At 46.6% G+C, this 26367-nt stretch overlaps 1 protein-coding gene across 1 annotated transcript in view; it reads right to left on the bottom strand.

The window, feature by feature from the left end:
• Positions 1-25056, bottom strand: part of DNAH7 (dynein axonemal heavy chain 7) — a 155275-nt gene extending 130219 nt beyond the window's left edge. The window contains exons 1-10 of the mRNA XM_036422091.2: positions 24904-25056; positions 19545-19607; positions 15429-15509; positions 12957-13065; positions 12035-12182; positions 8564-8651; positions 7388-7568; positions 5577-5649; positions 3461-3586; positions 292-411 (exon numbers count right to left, since the gene is read on the bottom strand). Coding sequence (XP_036277984.1) covers positions 292-411; positions 3461-3586; positions 5577-5649; positions 7388-7568; positions 8564-8651; positions 12035-12182; positions 12957-13065; positions 15429-15509; positions 19545-19607; positions 24904-24918 — 1004 coding nt within the window. The 5' untranslated portion in view covers positions 24919-25056. The remainder of the gene's footprint in view (positions 1-291; positions 412-3460; positions 3587-5576; positions 5650-7387; positions 7569-8563; positions 8652-12034; positions 12183-12956; positions 13066-15428; positions 15510-19544; positions 19608-24903) is intronic.
• Between the last annotated feature and the right edge of the window lie 1311 nt (positions 25057-26367).

The following is a 26367-nucleotide window of genomic DNA, read 5'->3' as shown; positions in this document are numbered from 1 at the left end:
GATGAATCTTGAGGGTGTTATGCTAAGCGAACTGAATTAGAACTGAGGTGGAAACCAGACATTAAGGGAAAAAAAAGTAGCCATCAATCATAATTATCTCAGTTTCTGCACAATCTGTGCTGTGTAAAACCTTTGGGTAGACATCACAGACCAAAGCAGTTAACCATATCGTATTTAACTCTTAAGCAGAAATGATTACAAACTTGTTAAAATTCAACTTTCTAAAAGCAGTGAAAATGCAGAACCCACCAATCCCATTTTTAAATTCATTATCCGCTGTCAGAGCCTTACGTTTTAAGGAGGGTCTCTTTGGCAGTTTCCAGGTGTCTCATGATGATGGTCTGAAAATTTGACAGCTCTAACGCCTCATGGCGATTGTGAAATTCTTCTGTGTCAATTAAACGTAATTTCCTGTGAGATAAAAATGAACAGTGGTTTTATAGTATTTTGCTATTTTATCCCTTCTAAAAAATATGATATTTCTAAGTTTTATCACTAAAATTTGTGTTTCATAAAATTAAAAATTCAAGTACGTGAGACAATATAATTTTAAATATAATTAATATATTTTGCATGTGACTTTCCAACTTTCCCAGCACCCTTTATTGAAGAGGCTTTTCCCCTCTCATTAGATGTTTTTGGCTCCTTTATAAAAATGTTTTGATTACTGTCACTTTGTAGTAGAAGCTGAAGTCAGGGAGTGTGACACCTCCAGCTTTGTTCTTTTTTAAAATATATATATATTTTATTGATTTTTCACAGAGAGGAAGAGAGAGGGATAGAGAGTCAGAAACATCAATGAGAGAGAATCATCAATCAGCTGCCTCCTGCACACCCCCCACTGGGGATGTGCCTGCAATCAAGGTGCATGCCCTTGACTGGAATAGAACCTGGGAACCCCCAGTCCGCAGGCCGTTGCTCCATCCACTGAGCCAAACCGGTTTCGGCTACATGGACATTCTTTAAATTGTTGTCAGCTGAGCCCTACTCCACTGGCAGAGCCTCCTGGTGCGTTAGTTACACCCCCCCCCTAAGAAGGTAGGGGTTGTTATCAGTCCTGACTTCTTACCTTGGTCCAGGTGTCTGGAGCAGGCTTGGAGATGTAAATCAAGTCTAGTACCAGGAATGAGGGAATGAATAGGACCTGGGCCCATCTAAGCTCCTTTGATCCTGAGTTTTGGTGATACTTCCTGGTATTTGGGGCTATAAAAATAAACGTGCTGCATGGGTTCAGGGTCTCTGCCTCTCCTTCAGAGAGAATGGCATCCCACCTGGCTCCCAGCTTATTTCTATTTCTGCCCATTGTCTCTTTCTTCTTTATTTCTTAATACCCAGCTCCTCCACTCAGGAACCGGACTCGTTCCTTTTCTGTAATGGACTCGGAAAAGAGAGAAACACCTCTACAACTCACTACACTTTATCTATAGATTTCTTCCCTATTTCCATGTGATTAAATGATTTCTATATTATTTAAAAGATAGTAACCACTATTAAAAACATCACATTTAATTTTTACTTAAAGGTTAATATAAAACCCTAGCTAGTAAACAAAACACATTTAAAATCGATTTATTTATACTCCTTTCACAAGCTAAATTAACCTCTTAGGTCATAAAGCATTCAGTACAGGGCATGGCTGCTGAGAACCAAGATCAACAGTTATTAATACAAATGCTAGAAGGCTGGTCAGAAGGCTGAATTGGGCTCTTTGAATATTCCAGGATGAATATCTGCATTTTATTACCTACTGCTGACTCAATGGCCTAAACCACACTCCCCCAACCTGATCATCTTACTGTTGACTAAACACCACCATTGACGCGTCTGTTTGCATTCCTAAAAGGCAATTGTGTGTTGTTCTAGTAAATAAGACTCAGTGGAACTTGACTACTACAGTTATGCTTTCCCCGGCTTCCCCCATAATTTCCAAATTAATATTTCTTGTCTTGTTTGCCCTTCAGCTCTTTCCAAGCCTTTGGACCCGAAAGTCACGCTGGCCATGGCTTTTCACACCTGCTGACCCCGAGGCACAGAGCAGGGTTAGCGGTGCTGGCGGCCCTGTGCTAAGGTGATGGGTATGCTGAACCACTGGGCGGCGTGGCATAATGGCTTCATCAGGATGCTTTGAAAACTCAGCCTAACAGCACGTCTGGCAGACAAAGCCTAGCCCTTTATGAACAAGCTGAGCCGTCGGCCCTCCCAGCCCCGTGCGTTCCGGCAGCTCCACCTGTGAGGCTGAGCAGAAAACACGTGGTGGGGGAGAAAAGGCTCACAGACCCCGTCTCCCTCCCCCCACCTCCCCTGGCCAGGGTGCCCTCTCCTCTGCCGTAAGACAGGGCCCATCCGTGTTCTGAGGGGGCTGTTGGGAGGCCTTCCTTAAGAAAAATGACATATATGCATTACTTTTGCACATTTACAAAGACACACTCCCAGTGCCCTGGAAGTGGCAGTTGGAGGAAGGGGAGATGATGAAGCTGGAACTTCCAAAACACAAGGCAAATCGTCCTCAGCCTGGGCCAAGCTCTTCAGCTTCACAGCGCCCACCAGCGCTCCTCCCGCTGGCCTGTCCCCACCAGGACAGGGCCCGGAGGTGAGGCCTGGTCCTGTCGCCCGGGACCGTCACTCATGCCACTCGCATGGGCAATACGGTCTAGGCTAGGGGTGTCGAACTCAATCAGAGAAGGGGCCAAAATCTAAAATCCAGCCTAAATCGAGGGCCGAATGGTTTACTGAACAGTCATAAACTGTCATTGTGATGGAAACGCAGCGGAGTGCAGTGATGACAGCGCGGTGCGGGCCACATTGCAAGGCCTGGCGGGACGGATTTGGCCCGCGGGCCTTGTGTTTGACACATGTGGTCTAGGCAGTGGCCAATGTTCTGTGGGATTTAAAACAGGACGTGGCACACCCAGCCGGAGTGGCTTCGTGGTGAGCATTGACCTATGAACCTGGAGGTCAGCGTTCAGTTCCCCTCAGGGCACATGCCCGCGTTTGGGGCTCCATCCCCAATGTGCCGATCCATGATTCTGTCTCATCATTGACATTTCTCTCTCTCTCTCCCTCTCCCTTCCTCTCTGAAATCAATAAAAATATTAAAAAACAAAAAACAAAAAACCATATGGCATGATAATTCAGCCCCTGAACTGTAATTACCTCTTAAAGATTGTGTGAAAAAGGGGGGGAAAATGGGAGATATCTGTAATACTATCAACAACAAAAAAATATGTTTTAAAGAAAAGATTGTGTGATATCAGGGTATGGGATGGGGAGGGGAGAACTGGATTAGAGAGAGGGGCAGTGTTTACTTTTTATTCCATACATTTCTATATTGCTTAACTACTTACATGGCATTTGTGATATTTTTAAGATTTGCCCAGAGTAGAAAAGAGATGGTTAAGAGGCCATACGAGAGAGAATTTCCATCTCAAACGCAAAGCGCAGCTCAGCCAGGCGGACTCACTTGAAGCTGCTGTGCCACAGGTCCAGCACGGCCAGCATGGTGGGGTTCATGGAGTTCAGGTGGTCCCGGATGTAGCTGCTGGCGGCCAGGAACGATCTCCTCCACGGTTTCGGGAGAATTTCCATCCTGAAAACGGAGAAAATGCTACGTCAGCTTCTCTAAGATCAAAGGAAAGTATTTGTATAGCGAATGCGCTTTTGAGGGATAATGGCTTAATTTTAATTAAAAATACGATGCATCCCTCGTGGTAATAACAGTGCACGTCATGCTCTTTATGACTTATTACAATCTCAGGACCATAACGCATATGAAATTAGATTTGAATGTTTATCAGGTAAAATGTTTTTTCTCTCAACATTTTGTCCCATTGAGTCCAAAAATAAATTACAATGATCAAACAGAAACATATTATGATATAGATAGATAGATGGATAGATAGATGTACATCTTAAAAGATTTTCTTAAACAGGACACAAAACATTTAACTTTTCCTTTATTTTTAAAACATTGCAAGGATATAGTCCTTCCTCCTATGGAAACGCCCTTGAAACTCACCCCAGTATATGTGTGAAGAGCATCTACAAAGTCGGACACTAATATTCTCACTTCAAGTCACTTCCTCTGTGAGGCCTGTGACCTGCATAACCATCTTTTCCATATTGAAGATGGACCACCTTCATCTTTCAGGGCATGTGTAAACATTTACATTTTATGCTTATAATTTTTTTACCCGCACCGATTTTAAACACCCAGTCTTGTTTTGTTATGCAGTAAATTTAATCCAGGTTTTTCGTTGTGGCCACACCACCTTTTACAAGGGCGACTTTTGTCCATCTCCAAGAGAAAAGCTGTTCTCCATGCAAGATTTTCTGGAAATGGTTGCAAGACTTTTTATTTTTGTCATCATAGGAAACCATTTGGGAAACTTTAAATCAGTATAAAAGAGTTAAACTGAATTGTTTACCTAATTATATCAGCATAAATTCTAGTCTTCAAACTAAGGAATTTATTCCTAAATGGTAATTATTTTAGGGGAAATGTATTACAAGTGAATTTTCCCTTTATCTGTTCCATATTTTAATCCATGTAACATATTCAAATATGTTCTATGTATCCACATTTCCTGCCACCTACCCAATGTGGTTTGGGGCATTCAAATTGCCATCAAACTTTGATATCCCTACCAGAGGCCTGGTCCATGAAACTTGTGCCCTCCCACAGTACGGGAGCCCTTGGGGAGCGGGCCTAAGCCGTCAGTCAGACATCCTTAGTGCTGCTGTGGAGGCGGGAGAAGCTCCCACCACCGCTGCTGCTCTCGCCGACGGCTGTGAGCCTGGCTTCTGGCTGAGCAGCGCTCCCCCTGTGGAAGCACACTGACCACCAGGGGGCAGCTCCTCCGTTGAGCGTCTGCCCCCTGGTGGCCAGTGTGCATCATAGTGATTGGTCATTCCACCATCAGGTCAAAACAACATCCCCTGAGGGGGTCCTGGATTGAGAGAGGGTGCAGGCCAGGCCAAGGGACCCCACTGGTGCACAATCAGGGCCGAGGAGGGATGCAGGAGGTTGGCCAGATGGGGAGGGACTGCTGGAGAGCTCCAGGGCATGTCCAGACTGTCTTGCTCAGTTTGGATCAGCCACACCCAGCACCTACTGGTCAGAGTGTCTGCCCCCTGGTGGTTAGTGCATGTCATAGTGAGTGGTTGAGCATCCTTAGCATATAATTAGCATATTACACTTTGATTGGTTGAACAGACAACTGGATGACCACACACTTTGCATATTAGTCTTTTATTATATAGGATTATATCTGCAGTCTGTGCTGGGAGCTGTGTATGTACAAAGGTTTGATTCAGATTCTTCCACAGGGCACTTATGTTTTAACCACCTAGTCCTCCACCTGACCACATGTCTATTTGTCTAACCACCTATCCACCAATTTGTAAAGTAACGTGTTAGAGCTTAAATACATAAGTAAGCAAAAACAGTGGCCAGTTATATATATGACATGCATCAATTATAAACATATATGTGAGAAAATAGTACCGGTGTATAAAGAGTTACAAATACACAGGAATGGTCACATAATCAATATTTGCAGATAAACTTGATTGCTTACTCAGCACGATGGGGTGGAAGTTCATCTGGCTTTTTATCATCTTTCTCTCTAGGATCTTTTAAAACAAAATCAACTGGAAGAAAACAGAAAAGATTTGGTCAATAATCTTATAATAATTATAGTATGTTCACCAGCGATTGCAAAATTAATTTAATAAAGCTGTTTAAAATTATATTCAGGTTTTTTTTTAAATAAGTGATTTGTGCATTTATGATTACAAGAAAATAAAAATCATGGGGAAAAATCTATGATGTCTTTGTCTTCGAGAATGTTTTTTAACGATGTCCCTGTTCTTTCATTCGCAAATAGTGATAACTTTTATATTGCAGCTCCCTTGATAGCTCTTCCACAAAAGGCAGTTCTTGTTGAACTGAAGGTCAACAACACAGAGTAGTGGCAGTAGTGTCTGTCCCTTCACAGAAGAAACACACACTTTGCCTATTGTTCCCTTTCATTGCTTAGGAGCATAAAAGAACCTTGTTATAAGTGAAAAGTGAGTTGCTTTTGCTTCTGTCTTCTGAGGTGTCCAAGGTTAATTCTAATGTCCCAGCCAGTGTTTCAGGACGCTCTTTCTAAAATGCAAATATGTATTACCTTCCGCCACTCGCTTGTACCTCCCAAAGCTTTGAAAAGGCAGATGGAGCCCATCAAATTCTGTCGCCTTCCCAACATGCCCCCTTTGCTTCTGCCATCAGAAATGCTCCCAGCCAGGGAGAGCCTTTCCTAGGCCCAGCATGTTCCTGGGGCCTGTTCCCCACTCTCCAAGGCTCAATCCAGGTGCCTCCAGGGTCCTTCTCAACAAAGCAGGCACCGCCCCTCTCCCTTCAATGTGTCCTCTGCTTCCCTCCTCACTACACTCACTATTCTGCATTGTGATTTAGAGATTTCTACATCTTCCTTAAGACACTACTAGTATGAACATCTGGGGGGGGGGGGGGGGCGGGGAGACAAGAATTTGGCTCTTTTATGTTTACGTTACCAGGACATCCAAAGGAAGTCTTAAAGGCCATGAATGCCACCCACCCTGAAGGGGCCCCGGACCACTCCAAAGCATTGCACTTTCTCCAACTTTGAGCATAGCATCAATTATACACATGTATACCACAGCCAGCTGGAGAGCCTTTTCAAAAAGTATAGGTTGGAAGGTCCAGTCTGCAGACATCTTAATTTGGATGGGTTCAGTAGTCAGCACTTTTTAAATGGTTTTGATGATTAGTCGGTCTTAGAATGTATTGGTCCATACTGCAAGTCAACAAACTTTTTATATAAAGGACCCGATTGTAAGTATTTTCAACTTTGTGAGCCGTAAGGTCTCCATCACAACAACTCAACTCTGTTCTCATAGGTCAAAAACAGTCATAGGAAATGTGCAAAGGATTGTATGTAGCTGTGTTCCAATAAAACTTTACTGACAAAAACAGACAGTGGTCTAGACTGAGCCTGTGAGCTGTAGATTGCCAACCCTTAATCCATAGCAACGATTTTGTCATTAATCACATTCTACTTTAAGGTATCAGTAATATTCATGTTAATTAAATAAGTATCATTTTGTAATCTTCTTTAGTTCTATTCTTTCTTGAGGGGATATATTCATACAGATAGAAAGATCATGTTTTTTTTTTTTAAAAATGTTTGCCATACTTTATTAATAAAACTTAGCTACAATCTTAAGCAATGTAACAGCAATGTAAGAAACAGCATTAACAAATGTTAGAAACAGTTACAAGTATAGATATTAACTTTTAAGTTAAAAAACTATCTTTAATGAGACATGCATGCAAGCGAGAAAGCAAAGGGAAATGCTGGCTCACCGATGGACTTTTTTACACTGAGAAGATAATCTTCCCTCATTTCATCGGAGAGCGTGAGTATGCTGTCGGTGAGCACTTTGAGATGCTGGGGGACCAAATGCAACACGTTATCCAGCCAAGAGTCTTCCATCGGGGCGATGTGGTCCGTATCAATCCCGTGGTGAATATAATAGTAATACCTCTGCATAAAGGAGCGGAAGAAATGTAGATGGTTTTAGTGCTATAATAAAAGAAGTGTGTTTCAGACATAAAACCACTGAGTAAAATGAAAGTTTGAGGAAAACCAACTAACTTGTAATAAACAAGTATTTTGCACAACTCATGTAGGCATGACTTGAGATTACCTAAGTTTAAAAAAATATGCATGATGTTGTATGAACTTTAAAGCTTTTATCTTAGTTCAGAATTCACCTATAAACCATCAAGTGGCATCACTAAACACATGACATACTGAACAAAGACCTTGCAGAAATAAGTCAGTGAGTGTTGTGTAAGTAGGTGAAACATTGGTGTTTTGTTCTTTTATTACCTATGCTCAGAAGTAGATATTAAAAGTTGCAAGTGGCATAGTTATCCCTAAACATTCATCTCAGAAATGTAATTCATCTCATTTCCAATTGACCTGTTCATATTCCACACTGTAATTTTACAGCTGTGATTAAATATGTGCATAAAATCTTCATTTTAAGACATGATAGTATTTCTCTAGCAATGGACATTTAGCTTTGATATAGTTTCATTAGTTTTTAAAGTATGTCATGAAAATGTTTTCAAATTTGCAGTGTTAAAGTCTTGGATAGTTCTATCTTCTAAAATTCTGTATTTGACATACTCAAAGAGCTACCATTTCCAAAGTAAGTTAGTAGTCTTTGTAAAATGTAAATTATGTAATTAAGATGATTTCTCATGGAAGAATAAAGACATGTAAAGCTGTACAGGACGAGGCCAGCTTTCATCAAAGGGAGCAGGTAACTCAGGACCCTCTGATTGCTGTCCTGGTGACCAGGGACAGAGTCATTTCCTCCGGGAGCCCTCAGAGCGAGCTGATGGGGCTCCCCGCTCTCTCCTCCTTCCACAGGGCTCCACAGGGAGAAGCACAGATCAACCCCCAAAACCGGCATGCATCTGCTTGTGCTTCCGTTACTCCCAGTCAGGCAGAGGGAAGAAAGCCGTTACCAGGATGTCTTTCTCTATGGCAGAGGTGGCCATTTTGGGAAACCCACTTTCGTCAGGAACGGGCAGGTCTGAGACAGCATCCTGTTGCCTAAAACAATGATAAACACGCCCCTTAAATATCTGTAGGAAACAGCTGCTTTTATATAAATAGATAGAAAAAGAACAGGACTGTCTTCTGTCAAATTGTAAGAAAAAACGAATTGTTTAACATTTTATAAATAGTGTACATGTTTGTTTGGTGCCATAGTCCTCCCAGGATACTTGCTCCTCCTTCAGAGAGAGACAGTTGGACCGGAAGTGACCTGTAAGGTCTAATTCAGAGGCCACAGGCCACTCTGTGGCTCTACTCATTCTTCACCATTACTCAGAAGGCAAGCTCTCTCTTTTCTGAAATGTTGTAGGACTATGCTTGCATTATTCCTAATTATATATGTTTCTTTTTAAAAATATATATATATATATTTTTATTGATTTCAAAGAGGAAGGAAGAGGGAGGGAGAGATAAAAACATCATCGATGAGAGAGAATCATTGATTAGCTGCCTCCTGCACACCCCCCACTGGGGAGCGAGCCCACAACTCAGGCATGTGCCCTTGGCTGGAATCGACTGGGACCCTTTAGTCTGCAGACCAAGGTTCTATCCACTGAGCCAAACCGTCTAGGGCATGTTTCTTTATAACATTTGAACTTAAAAAAACCCGGATGGGAAAGACTTTCAATGCAGTTTTGTAGAAGACACAGAGACATTCTTCAAAAGACCATTTCTGACTTCTAGGGACATGCAAGTTAACAATGCATGACATAGAAGCTCTTATTGCTGACTAAGTGTCCACATAATAGAATGATGTTCTAGCCATAATTCAATTCAAAATCTATACAAGATATGAGCCACATTGTGTGACTTCCCTGGGGCTCCACTGGGTGGAAAGGCATAGTTCACATCTTTGAGAAAATTCCCTTGTTCCGGGACAGCTTCAGCCTCTCTCTCCTTGAATGCATCGCGCTCTGGATCCCAGCTTCATCTGGGGTGGTTACAGGTCAGTGATGCTGGGTAACAAAATATCCCTTCCCACTAACTGTCACGTGTACCTTCCTAAAGTTGGGGGAAATAAATACAGGCCCAAAAATAATGGTACTAAATATTTTCCAATCTAATGTTTTCCAAATGTTCAGGGGGGAAATTACTATTCTGTTTTAATTCTGTAGCCGGCTTAGAAATTAACGCAAGGTAAGAGCAAAATAAAAATCTTCACGGAGATGAAAGGCTGCTGTTTCCTCCCCATGGACCTTCATGGAGAGAAGCACCAAGGGCGAAGAGGGTGAAGGGGGTAGAAGGTGATAGAAGGAGACTCAACTTTGGGTGGTGCGCACACTAATCAATATATGGACGGTGAGTTCTAGCACTGCACGCCCAAAACCTGTATCACTTCATCAATCAACGTCACCCCAATGGATTCAATAGGAATGAAGAACTACGAAGGAAGAAGCTTCAGAAGAAAAGAAAAAAAAAAGTAACATGAACCCAGAAGGGAAGAGTGCAGTGCCTAGGCAGCTTTCTAAGAAATCAGAAACTGTGTCAGTACATCTAAGGAAGTGTTTACTGAAAACAAGAGTGGAGAACTGGCAGCACTAAACAGCAGTCACATGGAAAACGCAGAGGATGATCAGCGGTAACTTACAGCATTGCAGGTTCTGTCTGTGCCACACAATTGGGTGGGGGTTGGAGGGGGAGAAATAAAATGAATTCTAAACTTTAAAAAATAAATCACAATATGTGATTTTAGATGGCAAGACAATCACTTAAAGTACAAAAATGTATTTGATGGCCTTTACGTCAATAGGAATAAAGGGAGAACATTCAATTCTACAGAATGCAGGAAAAAAGAAAAGAAAAAAGCAGCAGCGGTAACACACAGTGAATTAAAAACAGATTAGTAGAAGCTAAGCCACACCTGTAAGGCATACCAATAGCTAGACACTGTGAATGGCATCAAACGTGCTATTGAGGTACAGAAACTCTGAGATTACGTTTCCCTAAGTCCATCTGGGTCCTGTTTATAAAAGACGTGACTAAAAAATGACAGAGGCTAAGAGACCTCCGTTTCTGACAGCATGGTAGCACGGGTAACCCGAAACACCTCCAAACACCGTTCTCTCAGTGTGGGATAATGTGTCACAAAGGAAATACTCGGGAGGAGGAAGGATGGAATGGCAAAGCTAAGCAACCGGCAAACACCTGGGGGGTGGCTGCCCTGTGGGCGCGTGGCCTTGGACTTGAACGCCCAGGAGCAGCAGGAGATAACTGGGTGGGCCGGAGGGGGGATGGGGAACCTCAGTGGGTTCCAGCCTCAGTCATGAACCCCAGCAGGGGACAGGGGTCCAGAGAGATCACCCGCCTTGGCCAGGGCAGCAGGTGAAGAAAACGCTGCTTCTGAGGTGTTCTAACCAGAGGCCTGCCCCCTTTTCCTGCCCCCTTCCCCCATGGTTCTGAGTGCCAACTTGACTGTCTGAGACACCCCAAAGGGCTGCATCGAGAGCTGTGACCCAGGGAGTCAAACTGCTAAGATCCTAGTGGCGCCTCCAAACGCAGACCCCAGAGCCCTCTCCAGAGGAACGTGCACAGCCAGCGACACAGGACGCCCCTGGGCTCCCCCTCTGGAAGCAAAGGGCGCCCACTGTCCGCCCTTCAAGAGGGGCATCCAGCCACCGCAGGGCCACGGGGTCTGGGCAGGCCACTTCCTGCCACGTGTCCGCACGCTGGTCTGTCCCAGGAACACGGAATGCACACCCTGAGTCACGATGAAAGAAAGGAAGAGGGGTGAGGGCCTGGAGGAAGCTGCGGGAAGCGGCCGAGAGAGGAGCTCCTGGCACCCCCTGCCTGCTCCCCATGCAGCATCGCACCCGGGCCCGCCAAGCCGGCCCGCTCCTCTGCTCCCTCCACCCAGCCCTTCCTTCCCACACCAGGACACCGAGGGACAGGCATCTCCATCTGACCTGAGCCAGTGAGGTGGGGAAGAGATGGCCCCAAGCCCTGACCTGTTTGGCTCCGTGGAAAGAGCGTCGGCCTGCGGACTCAAGGGTCCCGGGTTCGATTCCGGTCAAGGGCATGTGCCTTGGTTGCGGGCACATCCCCAGTACGGGATGTGCAGGAGGCAGCTGATGGTTGTTTCTCTCTCTTTGGTGTTTCTAACTCTCTATTCCTCTCCCTTCCTCTCTGTAAAAAATTCAATAAAATATATTTTTTAAAAAGAGAAAGAAAGAAAAGACCTCCCCAAGATGAGGGAGAACCATGGACGGGCTGCCTCCTGCGGGCCTCACGCCGGGATTGAGCCCTTCCCCCCCAGGCCTGTGCCCTGACCGGGAGCCTCGCCGTGACCTCCTGCTCACAGGGGTGCCCAGGCCTCATACTTTTGGGTGAGAAGTCCCCGGGGCTCTGCAGAGGGTGCCCGCTGGCCGGCGCGCAGCCCTCACATGATGACGTTGACCAGCGTGCTGCGGAAGGTCTCCCGCTCCTTGTGCGGGAACTTGGCCTTGGCTTTGGAGGTGGACGGCCCCGGGCGGCTGTCATCGATCTGGTCGAGCAGGGTGCCCTTTCTTCCGAAGTGTTCCATGTAATCGGCTGAACGTTTAGAAAGCGGCAGTTAGTCGTCGGGAAAGGAAGTGAGGACGTTCGGGTGATTAGAGCAAAGATGCCCAAGTGCCTTTCAAGAAAGACATGCACGCTTGGAGTTCTCCAGCCACCGGAAGGAGGACTAACGTTTCCTTCACATCGGGAAGCTAACTGCTCTTGTTTTGTGTCATCAGAACAAAAGCCCCGGGCTATTTCGAGATTATTCAATTCATTGACTTTATACCTTGAATGAAATGCTAACAAACTCAATTTTTCAATTGCATGTCCATTGGACCTTCTTAAAGGGAAAAAAAAAAATTAAAATGATGATAAAAACAGAATGCAAAACTATTTCAGAAAACTTAAAGATCCACTATAAAAAACAATGTTAATATTCAATGTAATCAACCCGGTGAGTCAAAACAAGCGCGGATACCAGAATGCCTAATCTGGAAATAATGTTTACAGCTCCTTGAAACCCCCTCCTAGAAGAAAGGTCATAGTCTTTGACGCAGAGGCAAATTCTGACGGCAGGAAGTCAAAGCTGTATGATAAACACCTCAATTCCTAAAATATCAGCTTTTGTAACATTTGCAACGGCCTAAACCAGCTCACAACGGGAGTCAATCATTCTCTGAAGGAAAACATTTGCGGTAAATTTGTCTACTTGATTTAAAGGTTATTTTAATCCTACAATTTCACCACTCCATTAGCTAAATGTCAGGTGCCTTTTTCTCCGGAAACTTCCCTCCAATCCGGTGTGACTGCCGTCGACGCCCTTACCGTAGGTCTGCTCGTTCTTCACCCCAAACGGCTTTGGGGCCTCCTCGTCCTGCTTGACGCTCAGGTGGAAGGACGGGGCGGCCTCCTGCCACTGTGGCTTCGTGCTCCCCTGCAAGGTGACAGCGGCAGCAGCAGTGACACAAGGGGAGGAAAAACACTTCTCCCGTGAAACACAGGCCTAAGCACTCAACAGCAACCTGACGATACACACACACACACACACACACACACACACACACTCACACACTCACACACACACACACAAGGAGGGGCTGCCTTAGTTCCCACAAGGGTGAGGTCTGTCATGAAAATCACTCTGGGTTTTAACTGCGGCCAGAAAATTGTATCCAGGTCCAAACCTCACCATGAACAGAAAATGCTTTTTCTAAATAAATAAATAAATAAATAAATAAATAAATAAAAAGACTTTAAAAATACCTTAAAATACAACTTCCCTTAAAGCACATAAAATTCAAAGAATGCTGGGGGAAATGTAATATATACAGTCAAATATGAACATAAAACCAGGTTTATATCAGCCAACAAAAGTATTTTAGACTATTATATGCCCCTGACAAAAAAAAACTCAGCCACTGGATATTAAGTAAGGAATTTAAATTAAATTTACATTTCTAAACCTCTATACTAACAAAACACAACAAACTAAAAGCGATTTTTTTTTCCATTTTAAAATGTGTTAAATCTTAAAGAGAAAATAAAATATATGTTCCATTTCAGGTCTTGCCTTCTAAACTAGGAAGTTTAAGACAGATTTTGCAGAACTAATGAAAACATACCACAGCTCAGTTCCACGGAACTTGGCATGCTAACCAGATTGTCAATAAGAGCATGTTTTCTATTGAAATGTATATTTTGAAATATTCAATATAATTTCATCTCAGAATATTAATTCATGTTTCCAAGTTAAAAAAATCTTTCCTTTTAAATTATTAGGAATCTCTTCTACATACAAATTCAATTGTATAGTTTGGTTTTAGCTGTTAAAATGGTTTGAAATGGTGCTTTGGTTGAACCTTGAAGACCGTGCTGAGTAAAATAAGCCAGAAGGAAAGGGCAGATATGACAGGATCCCACTTACATGGGGACCGAGAGGGGTAACATTCCCGAGACCGAGAGGGGCCGGGGGCCACTAGGCACTGGGAACAGAGGAGGGGGAGGGTCATTCCGGGGGACGGCTGGGTGTGGGAAGATGGGGAGTTACAGAGCAGGGTGGTGTGATGGCTGCACAGCCATTTGAATACTCTGAATGCCGGGACTGCAGTTCACTCTAAAGGTGGCAGGTTTTATGTGTGTACGTTTCATCGCAATTCTAAAGCAGCAGGGTGGCCTTGACCCACCACTGAAGTGCCACTTCCAGGAGTCACAAGAGCATAACCCGATGGCACTGAACTCCACGTGGTTACAAGATAGTAAAACCACTCAGTCAAGTCCATTGGCACCTACCAGACAAATCGGTCTACAGTGGCCTCTTCCGCAGGCAGTGACCGTCCACAGCCCAAGAGGAGGGGGAGGAGTGGCACTGCCTGCCGAAGCCACATCTCAAGGCTCCTCACATCACCTCTGCTCCCACTCACCCTCCCACTCACCCTCACACTCACACTTACAATTACACTCATGCTCATGCTCACACTCATGCTCACATTCACAATTACATTCACACTCACCTTATGCTCACACTCACAATTATGCTCATGCTCATGCTCCCATTCACACTCACAATTACACTCACGCTCACACTCACACTCATGCTCACACTCATGCTCACATTCACAGTTACACTCATGCTCACACTCATGCTCACATTCACAATTACATTCATACTCACCTTATGCTCACACTCACAATTATGCTCATGCTCATGCTCATGCTCACATTCACACTCACAATTACACTCACGCTCACGCTCATGCTCACACTCACACTCACGTTCACACTCATACTCACGCTCACACTCACACTCACACTCACACTTACATTCATGCTCACGCTCACACTCACACTCATGTTCACACTCATACTCACACTCACACTCACACTTACGTTCATGCTCACGCTCACACTCACACTCATGTTCACACTCATACTCACACTCACACTCACACTCATGCTCACCCTCGGCAGCTGAGGCTCAGAGCCACGCAATCCCTCGGGTCACAGAGCCATGATGACCCAGTGGCACGGGGCCTCTCCTGACCCCACACGGATGTGCTGTGTGTGTGCCCCTCTCGGGAGTTCTTTTGCCGGGACAGTCAATGCTCCGTGCAGAAGGGGGGAACCACTTTTTACAGCCACTTCACTCAAGGTGGTCGTTTTTCCTAATGCCCACACCTCCGAGCATTTCTCCACCAGAAAACAAGTGGAGCACAGGATTCAAACCAGGAGCCTCCTTCCCATGAGTTTCGAAGCCAGCGCTTTGAAAGGGCCCCGTCCCGGGAGAGCTGCGGGACCTACCATGGCCAGCTGCGGCAGAACCCTGCCCGGGAGCTTGCCTCTGCCTTTGTCCTTGTCTTTGTCTTTGCTGGCCGACTTCTCCTGCATGGGAGAGATGGAGGGGACTTTACTGTCCGTGCTGACATGGACTCACTCCACCGATTTTTCAGCAGTCTACTATTACGGAAAGCACAAACTACCTAAAGCAGAGAGATCCACTGTGTTACTCTTTCCATCCTCAAAGTCTGCCTTGGGATTGTTCTCTGTGCCACAAGGAGGGAAGCAAACGGGTAGCTGCCGGCGATGCCAGCCAGAGAGCTTCACAGCAGGGAAGCCCTTCACCAGCCCCTGCCCTCGGGGATCCTCTGCCCCCCTCGCCGGCCCAGCACCCAGGGCCACTCTTGTCCCACTGGCCCCAAATGGCCTCCTTCCCAGAGGCCAGCTCCTCGCTAACACGCCCTCAGCTGCCTGCACATTTTGGCCACAAGTGCTGCTTGTGGGGAAAGTGCTGCTGGGCCTCGTGCATGAGGAGGGTCCCCTAGGACAGTGGTCAGCAAACTGCAGCTCACGAGCCACATGCGGCTCTTTGGCCCCTTGAGTTTTTAGCAAAGGCCAGCTGAGGAGGACTCTAATTAAGTTAATAACAATGTACCTACTGATATAGTTTAAGTTTTAGAAATTTGCTCTCAAAAGACATTTCAATCGTTGTGCTGTTGATATTTCGCTCCGTTGACTAATGAGTTTGCCGACCACTGGGCTAGGAAGCCCCTCTATGAGGCCTGCTCTTTGCCCATTGCCGAGGTGCTGCCTCTCAGCTCCCCTGGGGCCTCTCTTGCCCTCCTTTGTGATTCCTGAGCGGGACCTGCAACCCTTCTCAGCAGCGCTTCTCCTCTGCCCGCAGCGGCCTGTCCTGCGGGGTGCGGGGCGGAGGGGTGGGGGGTGAGGGGGGGGTAGGGGACATGTGAGAGGGAGGACCTGGCCTCCTGGGCCCCTGGCCTTCTCTCCCCTCTCCCGGGAGGTGGCTGCGAGCAGTTAGCATCCTTGCCTGTCCCTCCGGCCTCGGGCTGTGGTGACCAGGGCACCGATGTGTCTGTGAAAGGGCAGGGCCTCCCTAAAGCCGCCTCAGGAGCGGGCCACGCGGGGCACGGCAGTGTGGAGGAAAGCATGATGGCCGGTCAGCATAAAGCGGACATTGCTTTAAAGGCCACCTCCTGGTGTCATTGAGAAGGAAGGCGATGCAGCCAGATGGCATTCTGGCAGAGTGTGGCTGTTCCCGGTTAACTGGAGTCCATGTTTCTATGCTGTGCCCTGAGGTGGCCATTCGGCACCGCAGTCTCAGGAGGGCACGTGCGGGCCTCGCCACCCCTCACCCAGCTGCTGCGGGCTGAGGGCTGAGGGGGACCTGCAGGAGGCAGATGTGCGGAGGTGCAGGAGGCAGGTGTGTGTGGGTGCAGGAGGCAGGTGTTCAGGGGTGAGGGGGACCCACAGGAGGCAGGTGTGTGTGGAGTGCAAGAGGCAGGTGTGTGTGGGTGCAGGAGGCAGGTGTGTGTGGGTGCAGGAGGCAGGTGTTCAGGGGTGAGGGGGACCCACAGGAGGCAGGTGTGTGTGGAGTGCAAGAGGCAGGTGTGTGTGGGTGCAGGAGGCAGGTGTGTGTGGGTGCAGGAGGCAGGTGTGTGTGGGTGCAGGAGGCAGGTGTGTGGGTGCAAGAGGCAGGTGTGTGTGGGTGCAGGAGGCAGGTGTGTGTGGGTGCAGGAGGCAGGTGTGTGTGGGTGCAGGAGGCAGGTGTGTGTGGGTGCAGGGGGCAGGTGTGTGTGGGTGCAGGGGGCAGGTGTGTGTGGGTGCAGGGGGCAGGTGTGCAGGGGTGAGGGGACCCACAGGAGGCAGGTGTGTGTGGGTGCAGGAGGCAGGTGTGGGGGGGGTGCAGGAGGCAGGTGTGTGTGGGTGCAGGAGGCAGGTGTGTGTGGGTGCAGGAGGCAGGTGTGTGTGGGTGCAGGAGGCAGGTGTACAGGGGTGAGGGGAACCCAGAGGAGGCAGGTGTGTGGGAGTGCAGGAGGCTGGGGTCCACAAGAGGGTGTGCACCTGTGTCGTGACTCTGAATAAGAGGCCTCATTGGAGTCCCCTGTGCCCTTCCTGTGCCCTCAGTGTCTGTGACCCCCTCAGGCCTCTGCTAGGTCCACTCTCCCCGACATGGCCCCGGTCAGTCTGCTCTCGGTCGTTGGGGAGCCTCAGCTTCACCAGGAAAAGGCCTTTCGCTTCCCGTCCGGGGCGTCTCCAAAGTCACGGGTGGCAGGGCGGCCCAGGCCGCACAGATGAGCTGCCGGAGGGGGGAGGGGGGCTGCCATCTCTGAGCAACCTCCCCCTGCCCCCCCCCACCCCTGTGGGATGAGAGCTGATGGGCAGGTGCTACCCGGTCACCATCACATGGGCATTCCAGAAAGTACTCTGAGCTCCTCAGAGGCCACGGCAGGGTCGGGCCAGCTGCCTGGGGTGACCACCAACCTGCAACACCACGGGACCGGCTGCTCTTCTTCCTGGGGTCACTCCCCACAGCCTGGGCCCTGCTTCCGACCCCCCACCCCCAAGCAGAGTGCTCACAGTCCTTCCCCGACCCCCTTCCACCCCAATCGCCATGACCTGCCCGTCCCCTACCCTCTTTCCTGCTCCAGGAAGGAGCCCCTGGGAAGGGTGCCCCGAGGCTGCGAGGGGCGCCACCGACCTGGGGTTCAAGGTCAGGGATGACCTTCAGCAGCGTGAGGCCTGCAATGAAGGTCACTCTAGTCTTAACCACTATGGGGAACTTCCACTCAAGTACAAACCTTCATATTCAAATGAAAAATTTTTATTCACTGGGTTATTTTTTTAATATTTTAAAAATATGATTTATCTTAAAAGACATAAAACCCAAAGGATATGGAAGGGAAATTGCTAGATACGGTTAAATATGAACACGGTATAAGGTTTAAATCAGCCGACAAAAACATGTTAGATAATTATATGCCTCATTGGCTAGAAAAGAGGATTCATCTCAGCCACTGAATATTTCACTCAGTGAGTAAATTTAAATTTAGATGACATTTCTACGCCTATATCCTAGTAGCATTAAAAAAAACTAAGTGACTTTTTTACAGTTTTAAAATGTGTTAAGTTTTTAAAGAGAAACAGTCTGTCCTATTTCAGGTCTTTGCCTTTTTTAAAAATTTAAAAATATTATTTTTTATTGATTTCAGAGAGGAAGAGAATGATGGAAACATCAATGATGAGAATGATCAGCTATCAGGTCTTTGCCTTTTTAGCTAGTAAACTTAAAATAGATCTTTGCTGAAATAATAAAAAGGATTATATAAACTTTATTTTATAAAATGTGGTTTATAAATCTTGGCAGTATCAATACAAACAGGTTCACAATTAACACATGTACTTTGACCTTGAGGGACATTCACCTGAAAATTTTTCAGTCTAGATTTTTTAAGCTGAAATGCTTAGAAATAGTTTCTGCAGGAAGCTAGGCAGATTCCATTTTATAGCTCATTCCGAGCTTTTAAAATATGTTGCAAAACAAATTGCATTGAACTTCCACTTAAACTCAACTTCCAGAACCCACAAGCGTGTGGCTCAATGGCATGAAACTCAACATAATTATGAAACAGTAAATTTTATTGCAGTAGAACCTTCCTTTTCCAGCACTTTATCAACTGGAAGTGTTTAATGATCGCCTCCACAAGACAACAATAATTCAGTCAGAATAATGAGAAGGCTGTACCCCAGCATTTTAATGCTGGAAGAGATCATCAAGTCCTCACCTGTCCTTCTCAAACCAGAACCGAGGGCTCAGAGAGCCCAGTGGCTCCCCAACAATCACAGAGCCATTCGTCACAAGACTGCACCCCAACATTTTCCTGACTCCAGCATTGCTCCTGCTGGACCGTCTTCAGAATTCGCTTATTCAGGAAACTCAAATGTTCTGTACGTACTAGGACATTGTAGCTTATACTTCACTTATTAAGATTATTATTTTTCCCTAAGATACGTACTTCATAGATGTTCTCTATCAGAAAAAATATTTGCCAGTTTGACAACTATTGTAGTACACAGCATTATTCTAAAAGCAAGACAGTGTGGTGATAATTGGTAAATTACCGTAAATGACAGTGGCAAAAATCTGACGGGTGTCTTGGATTTTTCTTTGCTGGCTGGTTTATCCTGCATGAAAAATATAAAACCAAAACTGTTCACTCTGTTCATGCTAAAAAATTGATTAACTCCAATGAAATTCTACAGCATCTAATATAAAGTAAAAAACATATCACCCAAAATATTCTAAAACATACTTTACAGATAGTATGACATTGTGTACAGAAGGAATCCATCGGAAATATTAGCACTAATGAATGAATTCAGCAAGGCTACAGGACATAAGATCAAGACACAAAAATTATGGATAAAATGCTTAGGAATACATGAAACAAAAGACTTATACAATGACAGCTATAAAATATTACTGAGAGGAACTTAAAAAGACCTTAATAAATTAAAAGTTATCTCTTGTACATGGATTGGAAGACTAATATGAAGATGCAGTTCTCCCATAATCTACAGATTCAACACACTCCCTATCAAAATCCAAACGACTTTTTTTTTTTAATTAACAGGTTGATCATAAAGTTCACATGAGAAGGAAAGAAACCCAGATCAGCCAAGTGATCTTAGAAAAGGAGAACAAATTTGGCAGAATAAACACTTCCACATTCACCACTTAACGCAAAGCTGCCGTAATTAAGACAGCCTAAGAATAAACGCATAGATCAAAGGAATAGGATTGGGAGCTCAGACACACACACACACACACACACACACACACACACATTTATGGGCAACGGATTTTGACAAGGGTGCCACGACAATGCTGTAGGGAGTTGGCCATATCTTCTGAGACTTTATCTGAACCTAAGGAGCATCCAGAGTTGACTCAGCCCCAACTCCCTTCTCCTCTTAATGCTTCCCCCCAAGGATCCCCACAGCATTCAAGCTAATGCACTCTCGAATGGCTGTGAGTGACCTCTGTACCTTTTAGAATAAGTTTTGGAGACCAATGCCTTTCCCGTCTTTGCAGTAGATGATACTATATGGCAGGAATCCCACCATGGCGTTTTGACTTCCATAACAGATCACATGAATTGATTGTGCTTGGCCACTGGGAAAATTTCTTGCAGCTCATCATCAAATCCGTGACTCTGCCCTCCTGGGTGGTCCTGCGAGGGTGTCATAAGCCTCTCTCCCGCCGGCACAATATTGAGAGAGGGTTCGAAAAGAGGCGCTAGGAGGAAGGGCATTTCCTTCCCAGGCACAGCGCTTTCCTCCTGGCTTCCCCAGTGTGGCTTCCCGCATTCAGCATCCTTGCTGGTGTGCACCGCTGCATCACATGTGTGTGACTGACCCAGTGGTAGGCACCCTCCAGCAGGTGTCACTGTTATCCACCAGGGCAGCTTTCCAGCAAGTCCCCCTGGCACCATGGTCGGCAAACTGCGGCTCTCGAGCCACATGCGGCTCTTTGGCCCCTTGAGTGTGGCTCTTCCACAAAAATACCACGGCCTGGGCGAGTCTACTTTGAAGAAGTGGCTTTAGAAGAAGTTTAAGTTTTTAAAATTTGGCTCTCAAAAGATATTTCAACCATTGTCCGGTTGATATTTGGCTCTGTGGACTAATGAGTTTGCCGACCACTGCCCTAGTATCACAGGGAATCAATCCCCTTTCAAACTTTTCCGCAGGCAAGCAAGTGGTTTTATTCCCTCTCACGTCAATACTTACGTCACTGGTTTTCATCGCTATTATAATATGCTCTACTCTAGGTATATAATGCCCTTTACCCATTCCATTCCCTTGTCAGGTTTCTCCATTATAAAAGATGGTTCAATAAATGTCATTTGGCATACACATAATCACTGCATCATCCCCCTTCCCCCCCCCCCCACAGCGTGTGAGTACATATGCATATGATAAAAATGCGGGTGTGCGTATCTGTTTTGTGCTTTTATGTAATTTCATTGGCATCTTTGTCTACCTGGAAACAAACTATAGCATCTTGTCTAAATTACTATGATTTCACAATAGCTCTTGAAATCTATAAGGCAATTCTCTCTCTTCACTATTCTAAAAAATTATGCATAATTTTGACCTTTAGTCTACTGTGTGAATTTTATTGCCTGGAAGTTTTTGGAATTTTAATAGAAACATATTGACTTTCCAGAAGAATTTGAAGAAAACTGACATTATAATAGTGTTGACTCTTATCCTGCATGAGTACATTTCTTTATTTACTCAGATCCTAACGTGTATCCTTCAAGAACATTTTATAACAGTTTTCATGAGTGCCTTATACCTCTTTTGTTAGACTTATTCTAGCAAATATTTTGGATGGAAAATGCATTATAGAATCCAAACAACTGACTTAAAAACTTTTAACCCCAATGGGTTTTTGGTGCATTATGTATTTTATTTACTTTACTTATTAAATTTGTCTTTACTGTTAAAAGTATTGCCGGGGTCCTCCCTCTTTCCCCACTGACCCCTTCCAACCTGCACCTACCCTTCCCCACCCTCCACCCCTCACCCCCAGGCCTTCACTACCAGATTGTGTCCATGGGTTATGCATAGATGCATGTAAATTCTTTGCTTAATCTCTTCCCACCCACCCTCGCCTTCCCCCTGAGATTCAGCAGTCTGTCCCATGTGTCTGTGTCCCTGGGCCTATAAATGGGGAAAGGCCTCTGAAGGCCGCATGTACTCGTAATAATGTCTGCTGTGTTTCTCGTTTGCCACAATCACACCTGCACGTCTTTCTTCCTGCTCTGTGACTGGTGGGGCTGAATGCCATGTTTGGGCATCAGATGGGTTCCAGTCCCCTGGCATCTGGCAGAGGGACTAAGCAATGAGAGGCACCAGGAGGAGGGAAGGAGGGAGAGAGAGAGAGAGAGAGAGAGAGAGAGAGAGAGAGAGAGAGAGAGAGAGAGAGAGAGAGAGAGAGAAAGAGAATTCAGGCTGTTCCTTTCCTAGAACTCCCGGGTCCCCATCTTTCTGATGTGGCTGACCTCCTCCAGGGCTCAGCCCCTCCTCTCCCAGGGAGCCCCCAGCCCTCAGTCAGGAGAGCAGCGTGCATTTTCTTAGACCGGTGAATCCCAGGAGTGGCAATGGCTCGCTGTTGCCATGAATCCGTAAGTGCCTCCTCCTTCTAGCTGGTTCCTTCCTTGACCTGCCCACCTCTCAGCAAGGGTCTCCTTACAGGTTTTCTTCAGGTCAGTCCTTTTGAGAATGCATCTTTCCTGTTTGGTCCCGACTGACATGGGTTTACATTACCAAAATCAAACCAGCTACAGAACCCAGGTGCTCCTTCAGTAGTCTGGTTTTGCATTTAATTTTGTAATTTTTGCTTATTTTGAACTATTGGCCTATATAAAGGGACACTGTAAACCTCGTATAATCCAGATTTGACCACTCTCATCAAATGACCAGAATCTGTCTTCAACTGAAACCCAAAAGGCCTTATTTTAGAACTCATTTTAAAAAAATAAAGTGAGGCCAAAACTGGTTTGGCTCAATGGATAGAGCGTCAGCTTGGGGACTGAAAGGTCCCGGGTTCGATTCTGGTCAAGGTCATGTACCTTGGTTGCAGGCACATCCCCAGTGGGGGGTGTGCAAGAGGCAGCTGATCGATGACTCTCTCTCATTGATGTTTCTAACTCTCTCTCTCCCTTCCTCTCTGTAAAAAATCAATAAAATATATTTTAAAAATAAAAAATAAAAATAATAATAAATGAAGTGAGCCGGTGTGACAGACATCTTTATTTTAAATACCTCAGAACTCGGACTGTTATTTCAACCTCCACTCGTGAGATGGATATGCTCAGATCTCCGGCAGCAAATACGAACCAGCACCTGTGTACCTCCTCAAGCCCGATGAACACGTCAGTGACCGCCACACAAAATGGCATTTCCAAAGCTGAACCTACTCCATCTGCTTTTAGGTTAAAATACAAAAACCTCCATTCTTTCTAAAGGACAACTACACTCAAAATTAGCATTAATGAGAGCATCCAGAGTTTTAACGTGACAGATCAACCAAAGCAGTGAGAGAGAGCCCTCTGCTGTTTGAGAACAGCATCCTGAGGACAGAAGGAACCCTCCATGGCTCAGGCCCATTCTTTCAAGATCCCACCACCTCTGAAGGTAATGTAGGTCCTTTTGGGAGGTGGGAACCACGGGCCTAGCATCTTATTTGACCTTCGCCACCACTTAGAAAGGAGGAGAGGTTGTTCTGATGTCCCCTCTGCAGAGCGGGCTCAGAAGGATGAGAGGATTTGCCTGAAGTTGCACAGCTGGGAAGGGTCTTGGATTCTAAGCCAGAGTCCAAACCCACTCCAACCTGTGGGCTGTGGTTTAAACTGCGCTGCTCTTAGTGTGGTTGTGCTCACATAAGAGCATTCAAACTTGTGACGAACTTTTGTGAGTTTAGTGGAGCCAAACTACGGACAAATGCCAGGAAGCAGAATCTCAACGGATTGGGATAACGCACTGGAGAATGACATGTGTAAAACAAGGCGCAAAACTTCCCATCCAAAGAGGAGACGTGGGTGGGATACATGAAGTCCACGGGTGATGGGTGAGGGAGGCGGGAGAGAGCAAAGGGCAGGGAACCTCTGGGATTGGATAGAGTAAAATGACAGACACACACTCTCTTACTTAGGCGGTGCAGGACAGTTAACAGTCAGCCCTTAGCTCAATAACAAGGAGGGGGGGGGGGGTCTCCGCAGAAGGGGCCTGTGCCCTGAGGGCTCTGGGAAAAAGAAAATGACTTGGACCTTCCAACCTTATGTTATGGTAGATGCAAAAAGACAATAGACAGGCTCAGCTCTGGTAAGGAGTGAACTGTGACTGGGAAGATATTGACCTACGACATGACTACCCACCATAAGTACATTTTAGTTAAAATTGTGTGTGTGTGTGTGTGTGTGTGTGTGTGTGTGTGTGTGTTATTTTACTGGTTTCAGAGAGGAAGGGAGAGGGAGAGAGAGAGAGAAACATCAGTGATGAGAGAGAAGAATCATTGATCAGCTGCCTCCTGCATGCCCCACACTGGGAACTGAGCCTGCAGCCTGGGCAGGGGTCCTGACGGGGAACTGAACCGTGACTTCCTGGTTCATGGGCAGAGTCGCCACCACTGAGCCACTCCACCAGGCAGTTTGAAGTCGTTTTAATGCCAGACCATCCTCTGTGGTTAGAGGCTCTGCGTTTGCAAGCCCCACCACCACCACCACCACCTCCCCCAACTTGCCAGTCAGCATGGGGCCCCTTGGCACCCCCAGTTGTGATGACAACATCCCGGTCAGGGGGCGCACTGGGCCTCCTACCACCTCCTGGGTGAGGGGCTGCACCCCGCGGGCACACAGGGGGGCAAAGGGCCCGCTTTCACCAGCCTGAACGGCGGGGGCCGCCTCTCTCTCACCTGCTCGCGGCTCATGGCTGCAGGACGCGGGGGGCACCAGGGGCCCCCGATCGGACCGCTGCCCCGGCGCCGGGGCCCTCTGACAAGAAGGGAGACTCCCCTAGAGAGGGGCCTTTGTCTCCGTTCTCAGCGCAGCGCCGCCGGCTGCTTAGCGTCCCCGGCAGCTTGGTTGCTAAGCAACAGGCAGCTGGTTCCACTTCCGGTGCCTGTGGCTCCCTGGAGCGCCCCCGCCCCCGGAAGCTAGCTGGGGACTCGCCTGGGAGACTCATTAACATGCAAATGGCCCTGAAATCCCGGAGCGCAGAGGGGGATGGCTCAGAGAGGGTGTGGAACTAGAACAGGAGAAAACCTGGCATTAAAATAACAACATTTTAGAATGGAGAAACGGGGGAGGAAGGGGGGAGGGGGAGCTGAGAGAGGTGGCCAGAGGTCTCTGGGACCTGAGGACAGTGAGCCCTTCTTTACCACAGAGGGTAGGTTTTAAGCAAAGCGATGCACAATGAAATCAATGCTATACCCTGGGCCAATTGAAGTTCCTGCAGCTTATTTCTGGTGGCAAAAACACCACCAAACGTCTACATTACAACCTCACCTACTTCTGATATTAGACATTGAAATACATGCGAGTTATACGTACACGTAAGAAAGATGCGTGCAAACACATAAGATAATGACCTTCCAACCCACTTATTCCATCTCAGCATCTCCGGTGGCTGGAGCAGCTCGGGCACCAGGGTACACAGGATGGACACCCATCCACTGCGGAGTGCAGTCACACCCCAATCACACCCCAATCACCGATGCATTACGTCCCTGGGCTGGGGGTTGGCTTACCCAGGCGTTCATTTGTGTCCTCGTGTGGTTGCATAAAGATGGCCCATGAACAGACTTACGGGGTATGAACACACAACATTCTGTCTGAATAATGGACAGGGGCCCCCTGGTGAGTTGGTAATGGTGTCCTCGGCCGTCTTGCTTTGGGGGACAGCTTTGTCATTAGAGAGAATTCAGCGTTCAGGAAAGACAGGCTTTGCTGGCTCTCATGTAAGGTGTGCTGGGTGCATTTCGCAAGGGTTTCTAGGCGAGTGGTGAGGTGCCTCTAATTGTCCAGGTCCAAGTGGCAGGTGAGCTGGTGGTCACATCCTCTTGATGATCTCCTCCAACGACAATAGAGCCAGGGGATGGAGAATTCGGTAAGAGTGAAGTTAAAACAAAGAATCTTACCCAGGCTGGTGTGGCTCAGTGGCTGAGCGTCAACCTATGAACCCGGTCACAGTTAGATTCCCTGTCAGGGCACATGCCCGGGTTGTGGGCTTGATTCCCAGTGGGGGGTATGCTGGAGGCAGCTGATCCATGATTCTCTCATCACCGATGTTTCTCTCTCTCTCTCTCCTTCTCTGAAATCAATAAAAAACATTTTAAAAAGAAGGAGAAGAAGAAGAAGAAGAAGAAGAAGAAGAAGAA

Source organism: Pipistrellus kuhlii, unplaced genomic scaffold (assembly GCF_014108245.1).
Source record: "Pipistrellus kuhlii isolate mPipKuh1 unplaced genomic scaffold, mPipKuh1.p scaffold_m20_p_7, whole genome shotgun sequence".
In the NCBI taxonomy this organism is placed as follows: domain Eukaryota; kingdom Metazoa; phylum Chordata; class Mammalia; order Chiroptera; family Vespertilionidae; genus Pipistrellus; species Pipistrellus kuhlii.
The sequence above is the reverse complement of the archived record's forward strand: the minus strand, read 5'-3'. Positions and strand labels throughout refer to the sequence as shown.